The sequence below is a fragment of the Coregonus clupeaformis genome, unplaced genomic scaffold (genome assembly GCF_020615455.1).
Source record: "Coregonus clupeaformis isolate EN_2021a unplaced genomic scaffold, ASM2061545v1 scaf1292, whole genome shotgun sequence".
NCBI classification, from domain to species: Eukaryota; Metazoa; Chordata; class Actinopteri; order Salmoniformes; family Salmonidae; genus Coregonus; species Coregonus clupeaformis.
Genome location: NW_025534746.1, coordinates 16,809 through 33,547, shown reverse-complemented (window position 1 = coordinate 33,547; position 16,739 = coordinate 16,809). Strand labels below are relative to the sequence as shown.

The 16,739-nt window shown below is 49.1% G+C and overlaps 1 protein-coding gene across 1 annotated transcript in view; it reads left to right on the top strand.

Annotated features, from left to right (window-relative positions):
• The window catches only part of LOC123486599 (unconventional myosin-XV-like), a gene marked incomplete at both ends in the record, with an annotated part of 156,734 nt that overhangs the window by 124,706 nt on the left and 15,289 nt on the right, over positions 1–16,739 (top strand). Inside the window, 5 exon segments of the mRNA XM_045217963.1 lie at positions 363–403; positions 405–569; positions 833–883; positions 1,370–1,476; positions 11,421–11,487. Of these exon segments, the coding sequence (XP_045073898.1) occupies positions 363–403; positions 405–569; positions 833–883; positions 1,370–1,476; positions 11,421–11,487 (431 nt within the window).

Genomic DNA, 16,739 nt, shown 5'->3' with positions numbered 1-16,739 from the left:
TCCTCTTCCTTCACCTCATCTCTCTCTCCTCTTCCTTCACCTCATCTCTCTCTCCTCTTCCTTCACCTCATCTCTCTCTCCTCTTCCTTCACCTCATCTCTCTCTCCTCTCCCTTCACCTCATCTCTCTCTCTCTATCTTCCTTCACCTCATCTCTCTCTCCTCTTCCTTCACCTCATCTCTCTCTCCTCTTCCTTCACCTCATCTCTCTCTCCTCTTCCTTCACCTCATCTCTCTCTCCTCTCCCTTCACCTCATCTCTCTCTCTCCTCTTCCTTCACCTCATCTCTCTCTCTCCTCTTCCTTCACCTCATCTCTCTCTCTTCTCTGTGTGTGTGTCTTCCCCTGTCTGTTGTTCTACCAGGCTGGAAGTTTGGAGCGGTGTGTGGTCGTGCAGGGGCGTTCCCCGTCAGATTGTGTCCGTCCCGTCGCCGCTCCTGATTTCATGTCCCTCCCGGCCGACCGCAGGGCGGCGCTTAAAGGAGGAGCAGGGCGTGTTGCCGTGACATCAGCTATGGCTGTGGCCGTGGCGTCCAGCGCTGCCGCTCACGAGATAGACCCCACCCTGGAGGTAAACACTACATTACCACTACATCATATACTATACTAGACACCCAGTACGACCTCTCTCTCTAAGCTGCTGTTGTGGTTTAGGAGGGGTTTGATGAGTTCCTAGAGATGGACGAGAGCGTTCTCCGGGACACCCAGTACGACCTCTCTCTCTAAGCTGTTGTTGTGGTTTAGGAGGGGTTTGATGAGTTCTAGAGATGGACGAGAAGCGTTCTCCGGGACACCCAGTACGACCTCTCTCTCTAAGCTGCTGTTGTGGTTTAGGAGGGGTTTGATGAGTTCCTAGAGATGGACGAGCGTTCTCCGGGACACCCAGTACGACCTCTCTCTCTAAGCTGTTGTTGTGGTTTAGGAGGGGTTTGATGAGTTCCTAGAGATGGACGAGAGCGTTCTCCGGGACACCCAGTACGACCTCTCTCTCTAAGCTGTTGTTGTGGTTTAGAGGGGTTTGATGAGTTCCTAGAGATGGACGCAGAGCGTTCTCCGGGACACCCAGTACGACCTCTCTCTCTAAGCTGTTGTTGTGGTTTAGGAGGGTTTGATGAGTTCCTAGAGATGGACGAGAGCGTTCTCCGGGACACCCAGTACGACCTCTCTCTCTAAGCTGTTGTTGTGGTTTAGGAGGGGTTTGATGAGTTCCTAGAGATGGACGAGAGCGTTCTCCGGGACACCCAGTACGACCTCTCTCTCTAAGCTGTTGTTGTGGTTTAGGAGGGGTTTGATGAGTTCCTAGAGATGGACGAGAGCGTTCTCCGGGACACCCAGTACGACCTCTCTCTCTAACCTGTTGTTGTGGTTTAGGAGGGGTTTGATGAGTTCCTAGAGATGGACGAGAGCGTTCTCCGGGACACGCAGTACGACATGGTGGAGTTCGCCAAGAAATACTACAGACAACCAGCTGCCAAGGGGTAAACACACACACACATACGTACACCACACACACACAGAGCAACACACCACTCAGTCCACTCACACCACTCACCCACTCACACCACTCACACCACACCACTCACACCACTCACACCACTCACACCACACACACCACTCACACCACTCACACCACTCACACCACTCACACCACACACCACACACCACTCACACCACTCACACCACTCACACCACTCACCCACACACACCACACACACACTCACACCACTCACACCACCACACCACACACACCACACACCACTCACACCACTCACACCACCACTCCACTCCAGTCCACTCAGACCACTCACACCACTCACACCACACACACCACTCACACCACTCACACCACTCACACCACTCACACCACTCAGTCCACTCACACCACTCACACCACTCACACCACTCACACCACTCACACCACTCACACCACTCAGTCCACTCACACCACTCACACCACTCACACCACTCACACCACTCAGTCCACTCCACACCACTCACACCACTCACACCACTCACACCACTCCCCACTCACACCACTCACACCACTCACACCACACACACCACTCACACCACACACCACTCACACCACTCCACCACTCACACCACTCACCACCACACACCACTCACACCACTCACACCACTCACACCACTCACACCACTCACACCACTCACACCACACACCACTCACACCACCACACCACACACACCACTCACACCACTCACACCACTCACACCACACACACACTCACACCACTCAGTCCACTCACACCACTCACACCACACACCACTCACACCACTCACACCACTCAGTCCCTCACACCACTCACACCACTCACACCACACACACCACTCACACCCACTCAGTCCTCACACCACACACACCACACACCACTCACACCACTCACACCACACACACTCACTCACACCACACACACCACTCACACCACACCACACCACTCACACCACTCCCACCACACACACCACTCCACCACTCACACCACACACACCACTCCACACACACACCACTCACACCACTCACACCACTCACCACTCACACCACACACACCACTCAGTCCACTCACACCACTCAGTCCACTCCACACCACTCACACCACACACCACTCACACCACCACACACACCACACACCACTCACACCACCTCACACCACTCACACCACTCAGTCCACTCAGACCACTCACACCACTCACACCACACACACCACTCACACCACACACCACACACCACTCAGTCCACTCACACCACTCACACCACTCAGTCCCACACACCACTCCACCTCACCACTCACACCACTCACACCACTCACCACTCACACCACTCACACCACACACTCACCACTCAGTCCCACACCACCCACCACTCACACCACTCACACCACACACACCACTCACACTCACACCACACACCCCTCACACTCACTCACACCACTCACACCACTCATCCACTCACACCACTCACACCACACCACTCACACCACTCACACCACACACACCACTCACACCACTCACTCACCACTCCACCACTACACCACTCACACCACTCACACTCCACTCACACCACTCACACCACTCATCCACCCTCACACCACTCCACACCACTCACACCACTCACACCACTCACCACACCACCACTCACACCACTCACACCACTCACACCATCCACCTCACACCACACACCACTCACACCACCACTCACACCTCCTCCACCATCCACCACTCACACCACACACCACTCACCACCCACACCACTCACACCACTCCACCACTCACACCACTCACACCACTCACCACTCACACCACACCACTCAGCCACTCACCACTCCACACCACTCACACCACTCACACCACTCACACCACTCACACCCACCTCACCACACACACCACTCACACCACTCACACCACTCACACCACTCACACCACTCACACCACTCACACCACTCACACCACTCACACCACTCACACCACTCACACCACACACACCCTCACACCACTCACACCACACACACCACTCACACCACTCACACCACACACACCACTCACACCACACACACCACTCCAGTCCACTCCACACCACTCACACCACTCACACCACTCCACCACCACACACCACTCACACCACACACACCACTCAGTCCACTCACACCACTCACACCACTCACACCACTCACCACACACCACTCACACCACTCACACCACTCAGTCCACTCACACCACACACACCACTCACACCACTCACACCACACACACCACTCACACCACTCACACCACACACACCACTCAGTCCACACACTCACACCACTCACCACTCACTCACCACACCACTCACCACTCACACCACTCACTCCACTCACACCACTCACCACACACCACTCACACCACTCACCACTCACACCACTCACACCACTCACACCACTCACACCACTCACACCACTCACACCACTCACACCACTCACACCACACACCACTCACCCACACCACTCAGTCCACCACACCACTCACCACTCACACCACTCACACCACTCACACCACTCAGTCCACTCACACCACACCACTCACACCACTCACACCACTCACTCCTCACACCACTCACACCACACACACCACTCACACCACTCACACCACTCACACCACTCACACCACTCACACCACTCAGTCCACTCCACACCACTCACACCACTCACACCACTCACACCACTCACACCACACACACCACTCACACCACTCACCACCACCACACCACTCAGTCCACTCACACCACTCACTACCACTCACACCACTCACACCACTCACACCACTCACACCACTCAGACCACTCACACCACTCACACCACTCACACACCACTCACCACTCACACCACTCCACCACTCACCACTCACACCACTCACACCACTCACCACACACCACTCCACTCACACTCACACCACTCACCACACACACCACTCCACACTCACCACACACCACTCACACCACTCACACCACTCACCACTCACACCACTCACACTACCACTCACACCACTCACACCACCCAGTCCACTCACACCACTCACACACACCACTCACCCCTCACACCACTCACACCACTCACCACACACCTCCACTCACTCACACCACTCACCCCTCCCACTACACCACTCAGTCCACTCACACCACTCACACCACTCACACCACTCAGTCCACTCACACCACTCACACTCACACCACTCACACCACTCACACCACTCACACCACTCACACCACACACCACTCAGTCCCACACCACTCACACCACTCACACCACTCACACCACCACTCACACCACACACCACTCCACACCACTCACACCACTCAGTCCACTCACACCACTCACACCACTCACACCACACACCCTCCACCACACCACTCACACCACTCACACCACCACTCCACCACTCACACCACTCAGTCCACTCCACACCACTCACACCACTCACACCACTCACACCACTCACTCAGTCCACTCACACCACTCACACCACACACCACTCATCCACCACACCACTCACACCACTCACACCACCACCTCACCCTCACACCACTCACACCACTCACACCACTCACTACCACTCACACCCTCACACCACACACACCACTCACCACTCACACCACTCACCACCACTCACACCACTCACACCACTCACCCACTCACACCACTCACCACTCACCACACACACCACTCCACACCACTCACACCACACTCACTCCACTCACACCACACACCACTCACACCACACACACCACTCACACCACTCACACCACTCACACCACCCCACCACACACCACTCACACCACCACACCACTCACACCACTCACACCACTCACACCACTCACACCACTCACACCACTCACACCACTCACACCACTCACCACTCACACCACTCACCACTCCACCACTCACACACACCACTCACACCACTCACACCACTCACACCACTCACACCACTCACACCACTCCCCACACCACTCACACCACTCACACCACTCACACCACTCCCACCACTCACACCACTCACCACACACACCACACCACTCACACCACTCACACCACACACCACTCACACCACTCACACCACTCACCCCACACCACTCACACCACTCACACCACTCAGTCCACTCACACCACACACACCACTCACACCACTCACACCACTCACACCACTCACACCACTCCACACCACTCACACCACTCAGTCCACTCACACCACTCACACCACTCACCACTCACACCACTCACACCACTCACACCACTCACACCACTCACACCACTCACACCACTCACCCACACACCACTCACACCACTCACACCACTCACACCACACACACTCACACCACTCACACCACTCACACCACTCACCACACACCACTCCACTCCACCACTCCACCACACACCACTCACACCACTCCACCACTCACCACTCACACCACTCCACCACACACACCACTCACACCACTCACACCACTCACCACTCACACCACTCACACCACACACACACCCTCACACCACTCACCCCACTCACACCACTCACACCACTACCACACCACTCACACCACACACCACACACACCACTCACACCACTCACACCACTCACACCACCTCACACCACTCACACCACTCACACCACACACACCACCACACCACTCACACCACTCAGTCCACTCACACCACTCACACCACTCACACCACTCAGTCCACTCACACCACTCACCCCCCACTCACACCACACACCACTCACACCACTCACACCACTCACACCACTCACACCACTCACACCACACCACTCAGTCCATCCCACCACTCAGTCCACTCACACCACTCACACCACACACACCACTCACACCACACACCACTCCACCACTCCACCACTCACACCACTCCACCACTCACCACACACACACTCAGTCCACTCACACCACTCAGTCCACTCACACCACTCACACCACACACACCACTCACACCACACACACCACTCACACCACTCACACCACTCACACCACACACACCACTCACCACACACCACTCAGTCCACTCCACCACTCAGTCCACTCACACCACACACACCACTCCACACCACTCACCACTCACACACACCACTCACACACACACACCACACACCCACTCACACCACTCACACCACTCACACCACACACACCACTCACACACACCACTCACACACACACCACTCACACCACACACCACACACACCACTCACACCCTCACCACTCACACCACCACTCACACCACACACCACTCACACCACTCACACCACTCACACCACTCACACCATACACCCTCACACCACACCACTCACACCATCACCACTCACCACTCACACCACTCACACCACTCACACCACTCACACCACTCACCACTCACACCACTCAGTCCACTCACACCACACACACCACTCACACCACTCACACCACTCACACCACTCACACCACTCACACCACTCACACCACTCACACCACTCAGTCCACTCACACCACTCACACCACTCACACCACTCACACCACTCACACCACTCCACCACTCCCACCACTCACACCACACTCACACCACTCAGTCCACTCACACCACACACACCACTCCACTCACCCTCACACCACACACACCACTCACACCACACACCACACACACCACTCACACCACTCCACCACTCACCACCACACACACACTCACACCACACACCACTCACACCACACACACCACTCACTCACACACCACACCACACACACCACTCACCACCACTCACACACCACACACACCACTCACACCACACACCACTCACACCACTCACCACTCACACCACTCACACCATACACCACTCAGACCACTCACACCACTCACACCATACACCACTCACACCACTCACACCACTCACACCACTCACACCACTCACACCACTCACACCACTCACACCACTCACACCACTCAGTCCACTCACACCACCACACACCACTCACACCACTCACACCACTCACACCACTCACACCACTCACACCACACACCACTCACACCACACACACCACTCACACCACTCACACCACTCACACCACTCCACCACTCACACCACTCACACCACACACACCACACACACCACACACACCACTCACCACACACACCACACACACCACTCACACCACTCAGTCCACTCACACCACACACCACTCACACCACTCACACCACTCACACCACTCACACCACTCACACCACACACACCACTCACACCACTCACACCTCACTCCACACACACCACACACACCACACACACCACTCACACCACTCACACCACTCCCACCACACACACCACTCACACCACTCACACCACTCACACCACTCCACACCACTCACACCACTCACACCACTCACACCACACACACCACTCACACCACTCACACCACTCACACCACACACACCATCACACCACTCAGTCCACTCACACCACTCACACCACTCACACCACTCACACCACTCAGTCCACTCACACCACTCACACCACACACACCACACACACCACTCAGACCACACACACCACTCACACCACCTCACACCACTCACACCCTCTCACCACTCACCACACACACCACTCAGTCCACTCCACCACTCACACAACTCACACCACACACACCACTCACCACTCACACCACTCACACACCTTCCACTGTGTCCCTCAGTGGTATGTATTTACCCAGTGGTTCCTCCCCATAGTGTTCCACTGTGTCCCCCAGTAGTGTGTATTTGCCCGGTGGTTCCTCCCCATAGTGTACCACTGTGTCCCCAGTAGTGTGTATTTACCCGTGGTTCCTCCCCATAGTGTTCCACTGTGTCCCCCAGTAGTGTGTATTTACCCGTGGTTCCTCCCCATAGTGTTCCACTGTGTCCCCAGTAGTGTGTATTTACCCGTGGTTCCTCCCCATAGTGTTCCACTGTGTCCCCCAGTAGTGTGTATTTACCCGTGGTTCCTCCCCATAGTGTTCCACTGTGTCCCCCAGTAGTGTGTATTTACCCGTGGTTCCTCCCCTAGTGTTCCACTGTGTCCCCCAGTAGTGTGTATTTACCCGTGGTTCCTCCCCATAGTGTTCCACTGTGTCCCCAGTAGTGTGTATTTACCCGTGGTTCCTCCCCCATAGTGTTCCACTGTGTCCCCCAGTAGTGTGTATTTACCCGTGGTTCCTCCCCATAGTGTTCCACTGTGTCCCCCCCAGTAGTGTGTATTTACCCGTGGTTCCTCCCCATAGTGTACCACTGTGTCCCCCAGTAGTGTGTATTTACCCGTGGTTCCTCCCCATAGTGTACCACTGTGTCCCCCAGTAGTGTGTATTTACCCGTGGTTCCTCCCCATAGTGTTCCACTGTGTCCCCCCAGTAGTGTGTATTTACCCGTGGTTCCTCCCCATAGTGTTCCACTGTGTCCCCCAGTAGTGTGTATTTACCCGTGGTTCCTCCCCATAGTGTTCCACTGTGTCCCCCAGTAGTGTGTATTTACCCGTGGTTCCTCCCCATAGTGTTCCACTGTGTCCCCCAGTAGTGTGTATTTACCCGTGGTTCCTCCCCATAGTGTTCCACTGCCCCCCAGTAGTGTGTATTTACCCGTGGTTCCTCCCATAGTGTTCCACTGTGTCCCCAGTAGTGTGTATTTACCCGTGGTTCCTCCCCATAGTGTTCCACTGTGTCCCCAGTAGTGTGTATTTACCCGTGGTTCCTCCCCATAGTGTTCCACTGTGTCCCCAGTAGTGTGTATTTACCCGTGGTTCCTCCCCATAGTGTTCCACTGTGTCCCCCAGTAGTGTGTATTTACCCGTGGTTCCTCCCCATAGTGTTCCACTGTGTCCCCCAGTAGTGTGTATTTACCCGTGGTTCCTCCCCATAGTGTACCACTGTGTCCCCCAGTAGTGTGTATTTACCCGTGGTTCCTCCCCATAGTGTTCCACTGTGTCCCCAGTAGTGTGTATTTACCCGTGGTTCCTCCCCATAGTGTTCCACTGTCCCCCCAGTAGTGTGTATTTACCCGTGGTTCCTCCCCATAGTGTTCCACTGTGTCCCCCAGTAGTGTGTATTTACCCGTGGTTCCTCCCCATAGTGTTCCACTGTGTCCCCCAGTAGTGTGTATTTACCCGTGGTTCCTCCCCATAGTGTTCCACTGTGTCCCCCAGTAGTGTGTATTTACCCGTGGTTCCTCCCATAGTGTTCCACTGTGTCCCCCAGTAGTGTGTATTTACCCGTGGTTCCTCCCCATAGTGTTCCACTGTGTCCCCCAGTAGTGTGTATTTACCCGTGGTTCCTCCCCATAGTGTTCCACTGTGTCCCCCAGTAGTGTGTATTTACCCGTGGTTCCTCCCCATAGTGTACCACTGTGTCCCCCAGTAGTGTGTATTTACCCATGGTTCCTCCCCATAGTGTTCCACTGTCCCCCCCAGTAGTGTGTATTTACCCGTGGTTCCTCCCCATAGTGTTCCACTGTCCCCCCCAGTAGTGTGTATTTACCCGTGGTTCCTCCCCATAGTGTTCCACTGTGTCCCCCAGTAGTGTGTATTTACCCGTGGTTCCTCCCCATAGTGTTCCACTGTGTCCCCCCAGTAGTGTGTATTTACCCGTGGTTCCTCCCCATAGTGTTCCACTGTGTCCCCCAGTAGTGTGTATTTACCCGTGGTTCCTCCCCATAGTGTACCACTGTGTCCCCCAGTAGTGTGTATTTACCCGTGGTTCCTCCCCATAGTGTTCCACTGTGTCCCCCAGTGTGTGTATTTACCCGTGGTTCCTCCCCATAGTGTTCCACTGTGTCCCCCAGTAGTGTGTATTTACCCGTGGTTCCTCCCCATAGTGTTCCACTGTGTCCCCCAGTAGTGTGTATTTACCCGTGGTTCCTCCCCATAGTGTTCCACTGTGTCCCCCAGTAGTGTGTATTTACCCGTGGTTCCTCCCCATAGTGTTCCACTGTGTCCCCAGTAGTGTGTATTTACCCGTGGTTCCTCCCCCATAGTGTACCACTGTGTCCCCCAGTAGTGTGTATTTACCCGTGGTTCCTCCCCATAGTGTACCACTGTGTCCCCGTAGTGTGTATTTACCCGTGGTTCCTCCCCATAGTGTTCCACTGTGTCCCCCAGTAGTGTGTATTTACCCGTGGTTCCTCCCCATAGTGTTCCACTGTGCCCCCAGTAGTGTGTATTTACCCGTGGTTCCTCCCCATAGTGTTCCACTGTGTCCCCCAGTAGTGTGTATTTACCCGTGGTTCCTCCCCATAGTGTTCCACTGTGTCCCCCAGTAGTGTGTATTTACCCGTTGGTTCCTCCCCATAGTGTACCACTGTGTCCCCCAGTAGTGTGTATTTACCCGTGGTTCCTCCCCATAGTGTTCCACTGTGTCCCCCAGTAGTGTGTATTTACCCGTGGTTCCTCCCCATAGTGTTCCACTGTGTCCCCCAGTAGTGTGTATTTACCCGTGGTTCCTCCCCCAGTAGTGTGTATTTACCCGTGGTTCCTCCCCATAGTGTTCCACTGTGTCCCCCAGTAGTGTGTATTTACCCGTGGTTCCTCCCCATAGTGTTCCACTGTGTCCCCCAGTAGTGTGTATTTACCCGTGGTTCCTCCCCATAGTGTTCCACTGTGTCCCCCAGTAGTGTGTATTTACCCGTGGTTCCTCCCCATAGTGTTCCACTGTGTCCCCAGTAGTGTGTATTTACCCGTGGTTCCTCCCCCAGTAGTGTGTATTTACCCGTGGTTCCTCCCCATAGTGTTCCACTGTGTCCCCAGTAGTGTGTATTTACCCGTGGTTCCTCCCCATAGTGTTCCACTGTGTCCCCCAGTAGTGTGTATTTACCCGTGGTTCCTCCCCATAGTGTTCCACTGTGTCCCCCAGTAGTGTGTATTTACCCGTGGTTCCTTCCCATAGTGCCTCTGTGAAGTCCAAGAAGCCCAAAGACACCAGAGATCCCTTTGAAATGGTCAGGTTCTCCAAGGTAACACATTATAACACATTATAACACATTATAACACATTATAACACATCAAGTTCTCCATGGTAACACATTATAACACATTATAAAACATTATAACACATTATAACACATCAAGTTCTCCATGGTAACACATTATAACACATTATAAAACCTTATAACACATTACAACACATCAAGTTCTCCATGGTAACACATTATAACACATTATAAAACATTATAACACATTACAACACATCAAGTTCTCCATGGTAACACATTATAACACATTATAAAACATTATAACACATCAAGTTCTCCAAGGTAACACATTATAACACATTATAAAACATTATAACATATCAAGTTCTCCATGGTAACACATTATAACACATTATAAAACATTATAACACATTACAACACATCAAGTTCTCCATGGTAACACATTATAACACATTATAAAACATTATAACACATTACAACACATCAAGTTCTCCATGGTAACACATTATAACACATTATAACACATTACAACACATCAAGTTCTCCATGGTAACACATTATAACACATTATAAAATATTATAACACATTACAACACATCAAGTTCTCCATGGTAACACATTATAACACATTATAACACATTATAACACATTATAACACATTACAACACATCAAGTTCTCCATGGTAACACATTATAACACATTATAACACATTATAACACATTACAACACATCAAGTTCTCCAAGGTAACACATTATAACACATTATAAAACATTATAACACATTACAACACATCAAGTTCTCCAAGGTAACACATTATAACACATTATAAAACATTATAACACATTACAACACATCAAGTTCTCCAAGGTAACACATTATAACACATTATAAAACATTATAACACATTACAACACATCAAGTTCTCCATGGTAACACATTATAACACATTATAACACATTATAACACATCAAGTTCTCCATGGTAACTACATTATAACACATTATAACACATTACAACACATCAAGTTCTCCAAGGTAACACATTATAACATATTATAACACATTACAACACATCGTTCTCCATGGTAACACATTATAACACATTATAAAACATTATAACACATTACAACACATCAAGTTCTCCATGGTAACACATTATAACACATTATAAAACATTATAACACATTATAACACATCAAGTTCTCCATGGTAACACATTATAACACATTATAAAACATTATAACACATTACAACACATCAAGTTCTCCATGGTAACACATTATAACACATTATAACACATTATAACACATTACAACACATCAAGTTCTCCATGGTAACACATTATAATACATTATAAAACATTATAACACATTACAACACATCAAGTTCTCCATGGTAACATATTATAACACATTATAAAACATTATAACACATTACAACACATCAAGTTCTCCATGGTAACACATCATAACACATTATAAAACATTATTACACATTACAACACATCAAGTTCTCTATGGTAACACATTATAAAACATTATAACACATCATAACACATTACAACACATCAAGTTCTCCATGGTAACACATTATAAAACATTATAACACATTACAACACATCAAGTTCTCCATGGTAACACATTATAACACATTATAACACATTACAACACATCAAGTTCTCCATGGTAACACATTATAACACATTATAACACATTACAACACATCAAGTTCTCCATGGTAACACATTATAACACATTATAACACATTACAACACATCAAGTTCTCCATGGTAACACATTATAAAACATTATAACACATTATAACACATTATAACACATTATAACACATCAAGTTCTCCATGGTAACACATTATAACACATTATAACACATTATAACACATTACAACATATCAAGTTCTCCATGGTAACACATTATAACACATTATAAAACATTATAACACATTACAACACATAAAGTTCTCCATGGTAACACATCATAACACATTATAAAACATTATAACACATTACAACACATCAAGTTCTCCATGGTAACACATCATAACACATTATAAAACATTATTACACATTACAACACATCAAGTTCTCATGGTAACACATTATAAAACATTATAACACATCATAACACATCAAGTTCTCCATGGTAACACATCATAACACATTATAAAAACATTATTACACATTACAACACATCAAGTTCTCCATGGTAACACATTATAAAACATTATAACACATCATAACACATCAAGTTCTCCAAGGTGACCAGATAACACTCTTATCTAGAGATGTATATGACTTTAGATGTTGTAACACATTATAGCACATTATAACACATTATAGCACATTATAACACATTATAGCACATTATAACACATTATAACACATTATAACACATTATAACACATTGTAACACATTATAACACATTATAACACATTATAACACATTACAACACATCAAGTTCTCCATGGTAACACATCATAACACATTATAAAACATTATTACACATTACAACACATCAAGTTCTCCATGGTAACACATTATAAAACATTATAACACATCATAACACATCAAGTTCTCCAAGGTGACCAGATAACACTCTTATCTAGAGATGTATATGACTTTAGATGTTGTAACACATTATAGCACATTATAACACATTATAGCACATTATAACACATTATAGCACATTATAACACATTATAACACATTATAGCACATTATAACACATTATAGCACATTATAACACATTATAACACATTTATAACACATTATAACACATTATAGCACTATTATAACACATTATAACACATTATAACACCTTCCCCAACTGTTTATTATACCTCCCATTAGCCTTAAGTAGTTAACCATCGTTCCATTATATCTCCCCCAGTCTCCACTGTCTGAATCTCTGATAGTGTTCCATTATATCTCCCCCAGTCTCCACTGTCTGAATCTTTCCCCCCAGTCTCCACTGTCTGAATCTCTGATAGTGTTCCATTATATCTCTCTCCCCCAGTCTCCACTGTCTGAATCTCTGATAGTGTTCCATTATCTCTGTCTCCCCCCCAGTCTCCACTGTCTGAATCTCTGATAGTGTTCCATTATATCTCCCCCAGTCTCCACTGTCTGAATCTCCTGATAGTGTTCCATTATATCTCCCCCCAGTCTCCACTGTCTGAATCGCTGATAGTGTTCCATTATATCTCTCTCTCCCCCAGTCTCCACTGTCTGAATCTCTGATAGTGTTCCATTATATCTCTCTCTACCCCAGTCTCCACTGTCTGAATCTCTGATAGTGTTCCATTATATCTCTCTCTCCCAGTCTCCACTGTCTGAATCTCTGATAGTGTTCCATTATATCTCCCCCCAGTCTCCACTGTCTGAATCGCTGATAGTGTTCCATTATATCTCTCTCTCCCCCAGTCTCCACTGTCTGAATCTCTGATAGTGTTCCATTATATCTCTCTCTACCCCAGTCTCCACTGTCTGAATCTCTGATAGTGTTCCATTATATCTCTCTCTCCCAGTCTCCACTGTCTGAATCTCTGATAGTGTTCCATTATAACTCTCTCCCCCAGTCTCCACTGTCTGAATCTCTGATAGTGTTCCATTATATCTCTCCCCCCCAGTCTCCACTGTCTGAATCTCTCCCCCCCAGTCTCCACTGTCTGAATCTCTCCCCCCCAGTCTCCACTGTCTGAATCTCTGATAGTGTTCCATTATATCTCTCTCCCCAGTCTCCACTGTCTGAATCTCTGATAGTGTTCCATTATCTCTGTCTCCCCCCCAGTCTCCACTGTCTGAATCTCTGATAGTGTTCCATTATATCTCTCTCTACCCCAGTCTCCACTGTCTGAATCTCTGATAGTGTTCCATTATATCTCTCTCTCCCAGTCTCCACTGTCTGAATCTCTGATAGTGTTCCATTATATCTCTCCCCCCCAGTCTCCACTGTCTGAATCTCTCCCCCAGTCTCCACTGTCTGAATCTCTCCCCCCAGTCTCCACTGTCTGAATCTCTCCCCCCCAGTCTCCACTGTCTGAATCTCTGATAGTGTTCCATTATATCTCTCTCCCCCAGTCTCCACTGTCTGAATCTCTGATAGTGTTCCATTATATCTCTCTCCCCAGTCTCCACTGTCTGAATCTCTGATAGTGTTCCATTATGTCTCTCCCCAGTCTCCACTGTCTGAATCTCTGATAGTGTTCCATTATATCTCTCTCTACCCCAGTCTCCACTGTCTGAATCTCTGATAGTGTTCCATTATATCTCTCTCTCCCAGTCTCCACTGTCTGAATCTCTGATAGTGTTCCATTATATCTCTCCCCCAGTCTCCACAGTCTGAATCTCTGATAGTGTTCCATTATATCTCTCTCCCCCAGTCTCCACTGTCTGAATCTCTGATAGTGTTCCATTATATCTCTCTCCCCCAGTCTCCACTGTCTGAATCTCTGATAGTGTTCCATTATATATCTCCCCCCCAGTCTCCACTGTCTGAATCTCTGATAGTGTTCCATTATCTCTCTCTCTCCCCCAGTCTCCACTGTCTGAATCTCTCTCCCAGTCTCCACTGTCTGAATCTCTGATAGTGTTCCATTATATCTCTCTCTCCCCCAGTCTCCACTGTCTGAATCTCTGATAGTGTTCCATTATATCTCTCTCTCCCCCAGTCTCCACTGTCTGAATCTCTGATAGTGTTCCATTATATCTCTCTCTCCCCCAGTCTCCACTGTCTGAATCTCTGATAGTGTTCCATTATATCTCTCTCCCCCAGTCTCCACTGTCTGAATCTCTGATAGTGTTCCATTATGTCTCTCCCCCAGTCTCCACTGTCTGAATCTCTGATAGTGTTCCATTATATCTCTCTCTACCCCAGTCTCCACTGTCTGAATCTCTGATAGTGTTCCATTATATCTCTCTCTCCCAGTCTCCACTGTCTGAATCTCTGATAGTGTTCCATTATCTCTGTCTCCCCCCCAGTCTCCACTGTCTGAATCTCTGATAGTGTTCCATTATATCTCTCCCCCAGTCTCCACAGTCTGAATCTCTGATAGTGTTCCATTATATCTCTCTCCCCCAGTCTCCACTGTCTGAATTTCTGATAGTGTTCCATTATATCTCTCTCCCCAGTCTCCACTGTCTGAATCTCTGATAGTGTTCCATTATATATCTCCCCCAGTCTCCACTGTCTGAATCTCTGATAGTGTTCCATTATCTCTCTCTCTCCCCCAGTCTCCACTGTCTGAATCTCTCT